Source organism: Candoia aspera, chromosome 1 (genome assembly GCF_035149785.1).
Source record: "Candoia aspera isolate rCanAsp1 chromosome 1, rCanAsp1.hap2, whole genome shotgun sequence".
NCBI lineage: Eukaryota > Metazoa > Chordata > Lepidosauria > Squamata > Boidae > Candoia > Candoia aspera.
Window position 1 is genome coordinate 67,296,293 of NC_086153.1, and position 9,790 is coordinate 67,306,082.

The 9,790-nt window shown below is 36.9% G+C and overlaps 1 protein-coding gene across 1 annotated transcript; it reads right to left on the reverse strand.

Moving 5' to 3' along the window:
- Nucleotides 1-2,489: 2,489 nt before the first annotated feature.
- On the reverse strand, nucleotides 2,490-9,591 carry SULT6B1 (sulfotransferase family 6B member 1). The gene is made up of 7 exons (XM_063291202.1): nucleotides 9,396-9,591; nucleotides 7,141-7,253; nucleotides 6,665-6,754; nucleotides 5,580-5,706; nucleotides 4,604-4,698; nucleotides 3,652-3,808; nucleotides 2,490-2,620 (listed from the first exon to the last, which is right to left on the reverse strand). The coding sequence occupies exons 1-7, from the start codon at nucleotides 9,589-9,591 to the stop codon at nucleotides 2,490-2,492; spliced, it is 909 nt and encodes a 302-aa protein (XP_063147272.1).
- Nucleotides 9,592-9,790: the final 199 nt, after the last annotated feature.

Here is a 9,790-nt window from a genome sequence, read left to right on the forward strand (position 1 = left end):
CTTGGAGACCATATATACTTATTTTGTACTTTTCATTGTTTTTAATTATTTTAATTGTTTTATGGTTTTTATGATTGTAAGCTGCTCAGAGTCACTTGTTGAGATGGGCAGCTATAGAAAATAAATATATATATATATATTCAGGAACCATCATCTAACAATCTCTTGTTAAGGTAGATAGAAAACCATCTTAGCAATTTGACAGTTCGTTCACCTCAACAAAATACTGGAAAATGCAAAAACAGCTCTAAAATATTACAGTCTGATGTTTTCAATAAAGTATCTGGTAACGCCCTAAACAGTAAAATAAGCAAATATGAGGCCATCTTCATACAAAAGTGTTTTCTCTACCTTGTTAATACAAATTGTCTTTTTTGCTGAACATTACAAAACGCCAGCCTTCCCCAATGTGGCACACTTCAGATGTATTTGGACTACAACTCCCAAAATGACCAGCTAGCATGCCAAATAGTCATATCCCTGACTTTCACTTTGGACTACTATACCTTTTCCTCTGTTCTTTTTTTTCTCTTTCATCCCTAGTAAACATCCTGACTCCATGATCCACTTCTGCTGCTTTCCTGGAATTAATTTAAGCTTTTCAGTTGTAAGTCATCACACAAACACATCATACACTGGTTTGTCAAACTAGGAGGATCTGCCTCCTGCCTGATGACTTAAAAGGACATATCCTTACATAGGAGAGGTCAGTCCTGTATATGGTAGGACAAGGGGAGGGAATATTTTGTTAAGCTGAACTGAGTGCTTTTGTAATGCTCTAACAATTGAACATAAATGTTTTCTGTACAAATTTACAGTAAAAATATTTATTATAATCAGTGTATGTGCTACAGTAACAATCATAGATTTTTTGAAAATGCTGAAAAAATCATCTTGAGGTAGTGAATACATTTCAGATTAATTCATCAGTTTGAGTAATTTCATGTTTATATTTCCAGCACATTCTATCAGATACGCTAATGCGAAACATGACTTTGCTGTAGGGAGAAATAGCTTACAAGCCATTATTGCATCCCCAACATGGTAACTGAATTGTCATTTTTATACATCAGAAGTATTTATCATATGAATCAAAGGTAACAGATTACTATTCCATAACATCAGAAAACATGAAAGATGAACCCCAACATTTGGTTGACTTAGATTTGTGTGTGGCTACACAATATGCTAAGATATAATACGGTTGGTTTGGTTTTGGCTTAATAGACTGTGTGATCCCAGTTACTGTAATTTATAAGTCATGGTTCATAGTGTAGCATGTATAAATCTAGACACATTAGTTTTCTATTTCCATCTTGATCATAATATGGAGTTCTTTTAATAAACAGAACTCAATATTAATTCAGTCGCCTAATTTTGTTTGAATTATTATATTACAAGGTAAATGAAGGGCTGTTAACATGACATGTTTTCCCCTCTTCTCTGTCTAAAACCTTACTTCTGAACTGCTCATCATTCCTAAAATTACAATGCTCCTTCCAGTGTCCCCTAAAAGTCAGCCATCCTAAATAAGTGGTACCTTGTGCTAAGAACCTTGTATTGAAGCTCCAAAAGAAAGTAAGAATTAACTTTCTCTAAAAGCTGCAACAATGAGACCCAGTTTGTTGTAGTGGTGAAGGCATCAGGCTAGAGACCAGGAGACCATGAGTTCCAGTCCTGCCTTAGCCCAAAAGCCAGCTGGGTGACCTTGGACAAGTCACTCTCTCTCAGCCCTAGGAAGAAAGCAATGGCAAGCCACTTCCAAAAATCTGGGATCTGGCTGGGATTAGCCCAGCCAGTCGCCAGAAGTCAGCAATCACTCAAAAGCCCACACCAAAATAACCAAAAAAAAAAAAAGCTGCAACAATGTCTTGGACCAAAATCAGTGATACCCTCAAACTTTGTAAAGGGAACAATGATGGAAAAGTATAGCTCTTCTTGGGGTGATTCAGACAGAACTGCTCTAGGTCAACATTGATAGCCTGTCTTTTTAAAAGTTCTAAAGCAGCAGTGAAATGATGCAACTACCCTCACCCTCTTGAAGTGGGTCCTCTCCCCATATTTGTCTTAAATTTTGTGGGAGCAAGTACTTCAGTTTTGCTCCAAAGCTGAGCCATAAAAAAACAGGAGAATGGAGCAACTGGAGTACAAAATACATCATCAGCTGCACTGTCTATTGCTGCTTCGAAGCCCTTCATCATAGAGGCACATTTTCCCAATAAGCCTGGGTTCATGCCATTGTCCTCTTGCCCTTAGAAATATTGTAATAGAGGTCTGCATATATCATCTGGGAAAAACTGATTGCCTCATTCTGTGAAATAGTCTGGCAATTTTCCAGCTTAATACAAATGTATCCTATATTAGAAATGTGACGCTAAAGAGTTCCACCGATTAGCTATAGTGAAATGTGTGTTCTGGGTTTCATCCTTTTTTTTATGCAAGCAAACCAACCTTCCACCAAAGCAATATTTTTTTCACAAGATACACATTCAGGGTTTGCAGTAAACGTCGTATTTCAGCCTTGCTCCCAGCTTAGTTCCAGCTAAACATTCCTTAAATTTAGCATCCATTTGCTCACTTTGAGCTTTGTCAAAAGTATTCTTCCAATCTCCTACAATGCCTGCAACACAAAGAAAATGGAGGCCAGAAGAAAGAAGTTAAAACAGGATCACTTCATAGCTCCAATAACAATTCAAAAGATTTGTAATTTGATAACTGGGCACAAAACGATACAATGGACTGAGGATTAGAGAAATATGAACACATCCACCAAATTCCCATGGTTTGGATTCTCAGCCAAATCTATTAAATCTATCAGTCTTGTCTTGCTTCCAGCATTTTCTAACCTGTACAGCACCAGGGCCAGTTGTGAAGGTGAAGGCAAAAATCTCTTTATATGCACATACCCTATTATGTAGTCTGTAGGCAGCAACAGCAAGTGAACTTGACTGAGTTCAAAACAAATTAAGCAGGGGCAGTAATCATTAGAACTTGGATACAAATATTATAGTAATGATTATAGTGTTATGTATATCTGAACCTCATATTCATACGTTTAAAAATACAGGACAACCAATGCACTTCCAATTCAGATGAAGGAGAAACCAACAAAAATATGTTCCCTCCCTCTGCTTTTTTTAAAATAGATTCTAAAACCACACACTTGATGAGGCACCAGAGCATACGGATAGGTCTGCATCAATCTTATACACACACTTATCACACTATTCCCGTACTCAGAGCACAGAAAAAAAAAGTAAGTAGGAAAGTCAATGCATAAAGAGGAAATAAATGGAAATATAGCTTAATGTAATTTATAATGAGACCATAGGCCTTTCTGACCTTTCTTCCGCCATATCTCTATACTAATTCATACCTTGCTTTTGTTCTAGAGACTTCCTTTTTTTTGAGGATCTTTTCAATTCCTTCCAACCATAAATTTTCAGGCTTTCTCTTTCTCTCAACCTATTCACTCTTCCTCACAAATTTTGGTAGTAGTAGAAAACCCTACAAAGTATGCTTGCTGCACACAATGATGGGGCACATTGATAAACTGAGACACCATGACTGCTCATCACTTACTAATGGGAACACGCTACAGGAGAATACTACAAAAACACTATTTCCCCATTTCTGTTTTGTTAAACCAACCTTTCCTGAAGAGCAGTGGACCAGCCACACCATGGGTTTCCTGTGACTTGTCCTGCACTGCTTGGAAGGCAGTTCTGTTTGCAATAGACTGAATTTGCTCAGTAGTTGCAGGGAAACCAAAAAATGCAGCTATTTGCTTTACTCCAGAAACCAGGTCCTGAAAGCAATATAGTGACATGATTACTATCCTACAGTATGTAAGTTGTATGGATTGTATGTTTAATAAGATTTATATTAATACGAAAAGCTGTATTTCTAAGGGTAAACTTGAGTAGCTTCAGATTCAAAACCCATTGCTAGATCAGTTAACTTCTGAGCATATAGTGAAGCCACAAAGGTTACACCTACTCTATACAGAACCATACAGACTATAACCCACAACTGCCATACCGCGGGAAAGGAAAAAGAGTAAAAATCAGCTCAGATGGTACCTCAATCTCTTCTCCCACAACCATGCAAACACTCAAGGCACTATTTATGCCATTCATACAAATTTTAGGGGAAACTCTCCTAAACAAGTGGCATTTTAAAAAAAATAGCCTTCTCCAACACAGCTTGTTCTTCCTGCTTTCCATAATAATTTTTCAATTTTATAATACAACTGCAGCAGAATTATCCAACCAGATCAAGCCAAAGAGGCCCAGAAAATGAGTTTAAATATACTTTTAATGCCATTAGAGCATTAAAGCTCTTCAGGTGCCAAATCAATAAAGAAGGCCAAGGTCCTATAACTTTTGCTATTCACTCTTTTCTTCCATTGCTTGCTCTTCAGATGTTCCAGGCTATCTCCTAACTTTCAGAACAGGATGAGGAGCTGAACCATGGAATATGCTAAGGCTCTGACTCCAGCCTCTTGATCAACATGTCTTATAAAACCAGTAAGAGTTTGGGATAACCTCTTTTCATCTGATGCACAAGGAGAAGCCTTGCTCATAGTTATGAATACACCCACCTCTTTTAGTTCTTCATATGTCAGAATCAGAACATTTTCGTCATCTATATGTTTGTTCCAAGTGACAGCCTGATCAAAGTAGGATCCCCAGGCAACTATGGTACAAAGGCAGTATGTTAAAATGACTTTATTTTTAAAAGAGTCTGCAGAAATCATAATAGCAAGTTATTTTACATATATTGCATTCATACACTATCTGGATAACATACAGTATCAAAACGAAAGTGTTTTTGATGTATTTCTTCTTCCTTTCCTTATTCTTTTACCCATCCATAAACCTCCATATCCTCTCCAAAAGATCTGCAATCCTCTGAAGACAATAGGAGTTGTATGGTAATAGTATCTGCTCTGCTGGCAAACAGAAATGGTGTGCTAATGGTGTTTGCTCTGCTGGAGAACACACATAGTTGGAAACAAGTCTCTGTTTATACTTACATAAACTCTCAAGATACAGAGAATACAAAAGTCTTGCTTTGATCCTCCAAAAAAAATAGAGCCAGCTCTTAAGGAAAGCATTTATGATAGTCCTCAGTTCAGCTTTGGCTAGAGACAAAAATTAGTTCTCAAAATCCTGACTGTGTTGTGTATCCCTATCCCAAAGTCATGTCCAGCAAGCGAACTTTGCAAGCTTTAATGCTACTTCAAAAACCTGTGGAGTCTTTTGTTTAGAGGCAACAATAAGACACAGAAATGTGTGCATGTGTATACCTCAGAGAATGAAGCACTGATCATACCATTTTCATTTCTCTTAAAACCAATCATTCAATGTTCAAGCCCAGAATCCCTCTTCCAGATACTGTCTTACTTCTTAGAAATGCAACCCTGACAGGACTCCTACTGCCACTACTCAGAAATCTGAGTAGTGGCAAATCTCAATTTTTTCTCTTCCAAGCTTGGTCATCAGATTGATCAGATCAGCCTAACATTCTGTTTCCAAAGCTATTACATTGGAGCCAATCTGAGAAATTAAAAATACCTCCTCCATTCATAAATTCCGGAAAAAATTCCTCCCAGGAGTTATAACTGGGAATGCTTGGTGCATTGTTATGAAAATGGAAAAATGATGCTGCTGTGTCTTTAGGATTTCGAAACAACACCAGTATCTGAGGTGAGAAAAGAGGACAGACAGTTTAAATTTCTGCTGACATGAATGAAAGTATTACTGGCAAAAGTCCCCATCATATTGCAAGTTGATGTTGGTCATTAGCACTACCTAAACTACACTTAAAAGGAAATCAGAGGTTGAAATCACACCCATAATTGTTTAATGGGATCCTTCAGAAAGTACAATCACCGATACTCCAAATCCCCTAGTTGTACCTTTAGAAAGGCTACCAGATCTAGGCTGCCAAAATCCAGCCAACCATCAAATGGCAGCAGAGAATTAGTTTTCAGTTATCTCTTTGCTGCCATTTTGTCATCCTGCAGATGTCAAAATGTCAGATCCTCCATCTGGATTTTATTATATTTAGTAGCTTTGCGAAATTGTTTTATAGTGTATTTTATTAGAATTTTTACTATATATTTATTGTTTTATATTGTAAACTGCCCAGAGTCCCTCCGGTCGGAGGAGATGGGCGGTGACAAATTTAATAAATAAATAAATGTCTGCAGCTCAAATCTGCTAGCTTTACTTTCTACTAGCAAGGGGATACAATGCCAGCTTCATACAGCCACCACTATCCACTGACCTCTTGCAATCAAGAGAACTTCTCTCCTATTTCATTTTCTTTGAATGTGGTTACTAGACACTTCATATCCTATGTTCCTAGTGTGTACCGTATCCTAGCAGCTAAATTATCACAATACCTGATGTTATAAAATATCTGCTAGGATACATTAGATGCCTTCCTTCCAAATGCTCTGGACTACAGCTCTCACAATCCTTTGCCATGCTAGCTGCTTGTGAGGAACCTGCAGGGCACATAGCTGCCTAATCTCATGCATTATATCATTCCCATAAATATTCCAGTAGGCCCCCAGCACTCCTGTGAATTGCTCCTATAAACGTCATCTAAGGAACTGCAGAAGTGAATGTTATCAGTGAAAGATGATGCTTACCTTGGCTTTATTTCTGAAAATAGATTTGGGAAGATAGTTGTAATGGAGATGCGTGGCCACAATCCTTGGAGAGGGAAATTGTTTCATCCTCTTTAAAAGCAAAAACAAGGAAAGAGAAAAAAACATATCAAATGGGTCACTCATGCATATACAGATTGGCTCTACTGACATATAGAGATGATATATCACCTATGTCAAAAAGCAGTTAGAATAACTCTGATTCTCCAAAATTTTATGACACCAGACTGAACAATACACCCACTACTGAGATATGCCAAATGTTTCATACTACTCTGCTTTCACATTCCAGACAAGCAACAAAATCACAACCCATTGCTAAGCATCTCATGACTAGAGGACATTGCTGGAAGACTAGAGGCACACACCAGACAAGAGAATATTTCATTTCAACAACTACCACATAGCTGTAGATAAAATATCCAATATTGGAAAGCCAAGTTTTGCCACTGACTAACCTGAAACTTTTCTGGATCTCCGCACTCAATAAAGGGTAATTCTGTATTTTCCTGTTTAATTTTCAAAGTTGTGGCAATCAGATCATTCACAATGAGAATGAGCCAATTTACTCCTGGGGGGGTAAAAACAGGACAAGTCATAATACAATCTAAAGAAGTCATTATTCTTGCTGAACACAGCAAAACTTCATTATCTCAACTTAATGCAAAATAATTTGCAACTAGATATGGTGAGGTGAAAACTATTCATAACATCAAAACTCTTTATTTAAATAGATTCAAAGTTGTTAGACTCAGATTAAGGCCAATTGATGCCCTAAGCACAGCCCAACAATGGTGTCCCTGAACACAAACAAAACTCTCACGCCATGAGATGGAAACAAATGTGCTACCTGACCATACCTTCAAACCAACTTTTATATTTTAGTCACTCGCCATACCAAAGAAAACATTTTTGTTTTGCTTTAAAATGAAGGTTAAAGTCAAACAAGACAGATAAGGACAATCACAAAAAAATCAACTAAAGTTGAGTGTGGCAGTAAAAGAGTGAAGGAGGAAAAACTCTGTGCCCCCCTTTCCCTTAGTGCTCTAAGCATGTGCTTATTTTGCTTAATGGTTAATCCAGGGCTGCATTGACTGAATGACAATCTAAGTACCAGGAAGTAAGGGTATTTTAATGATAATACAGCTATACTTTAAGGACACAGAATTCTGCTCCTCAAAGTTAAGAATACATAGTTCAAAAGAAATATTTCTAGAAATTCAAGCTCAGAATGCAGGTCAGGCAATGAAGCGAGTGAGAAAAACTTTAGCAAAACTTTTATAGAACTTCCATTCACATCTAGAAGTTCTGAAATGCATAAGCAATTGCTGGATCAAGTTATTTGTTGCTTAGCTTTATTTTATTCACATCAGTGGAGGTGGTCAAAAGAAATTTAGCTTCAGGATGCAATCATATACAACTGCATACCTCTTCAGGAGTAAGCCTCACTGAATGTATTAAGAATTCTTAATACTCTTTATTATATAATTTCCCGGATTTTTCTTCAAAGAAAATAGAAGGTGAGGGAGCAGAGGATCATGGTGAATGTATACTTTTTTTTTTCCCCGTTTAAACCCTTATATGATTTGTCCCAAACATACTCAAAGCATTCTCCTCTGTAGTTCTGGATCACTTTTAGTGCAGCTCTGGACTGAAAGTTTGCTTGTAATCTTTATAATGCAACCACCTCAAATGAGTTGTACTGTATCTTTAAGATGTATCTTTACCAGATATCTTTACCAGATCATTATTAATGTTTATATATCTGCTTCAGCTTGTGAAATCCTTGCTTCCCCTTCTTCCATTATGTATTTTGATTTATTGCCTCATATTAAAATCTAATTAAATAAATATCTTTATTTATGCCTCAAAAATCACAAAGGAATTTTTTCTTCAAGTTGTGATTTCCATTTTTGTTTTGGAGCCAAGTTGTGGTGTTGGGGTGTTTGTTAACCATCATAGACAGTATAGCAAATTACAAATCAGTTAACAGATGGAACTGGAGGACACAAGGGAAGGGGAAAAGGATGGATGCAACTAAGTGATAAGCCTAATTGTATAATCATGATTTAGCTGAAATTGTTGAATCAGGCACTATGTAGCTTTACATATTGTATTTAGCCATGGTTGTACCCATACTTTGTTGAATAAACTGCAATGGATGGATTCACACAATACACTAAGCCAAATTATTTTTTAAAAAATTACTTAGAGGACGATGCTTGAACCATAAAGAACTGTAGCATCTTAAAATAATATAAAGCATTTTAAAGAACTAAAGCAAACATTTGCACTGAAGTCATCAGGGCAAAAACTACCTATCAGTTACATGGGACATGGCAAATTCCTATTGTTATGAGACACTTTTAAGCTTAAATGTCTTAAAACAAGCTTCTGAAAATGGTTATTTAGGTACTTTAATCATCCACTTAACATTTTATTTATGATTCTATTCTTTCCTTTGTGTCATCTCTTTTCAGTAGTTTATATGATGTGGCATCTAATGTCAACTAATAGTTGTAAAAGCTAATTTGAGTACAGAAAGTTTCACTTAGAAAAACGAAGATCAGTGGCACTATTTCTGTGTAAACCATTTCAATGGTAACAATAAATACTATGTAACACATTCAGCTACACAATATTAAAAAGATATTTTTCCCCAGTTTGCTTGTGATCTCATATGGCAACAAAATAATGTAAGAGTTGTATTCACCACATTTGGGGTAGGACACCAAGACCGCATCATCTTTTCTGCTTTCAAAATTCTCCAGGGCGTGGAACGTTTCTGCACTGCATACCGTATTCGGGTAGAGAGTTCCCTGGTAGGAAAAGAGAAGTTCGTGGAGTTTAAGGCCTTTGGATTTTTCCAGAGCTTTCTCTATTTCTTCTACAAATCTTTTCTCTGTCATGGTTGCTTTCTCCGTTCTAAGCAAACTACCCTGTTAAGGAAGCAAAAGCTTTTTAAAAGGTATTTTGAGAGGGCGGGTAAGCAGCATTGTGCTTATCCTTTTGTTTTCTGACTTATGTAAGCTAGCCAGCTCAGATCACTTGTTCCTCTCCTCCCTTTCTATTCTCCAGGAGAGAAAAACTACCAACTCCTTCAGCCTT

What these genes read in the sequence shown, in the direction of transcription:
- SULT6B1 (XM_063291202.1), bottom strand. Translation starts at nt 9,591, where the DNA reads ATGACAGAGAAAAGATTTGTAGAAGAAATAGAGAAAGCTCTGGAAAAA. An exon ending in GGTGTCCTACCCCAAATGTG is followed by an intron (nt 7,254 to 9,395) that starts GTGAATACAACT and finishes TTACCCCCCCAG; the next exon opens with GAGTAAATTGGCTCATTCTC. An exon ending in CATATGAAGAACTAAAAGAG is followed by an intron (nt 3,809 to 4,603) that starts GTGGGTGTATTC and finishes TATTGCTTTCAG; the next exon opens with GACCTGGTTTCTGGAGTAAA.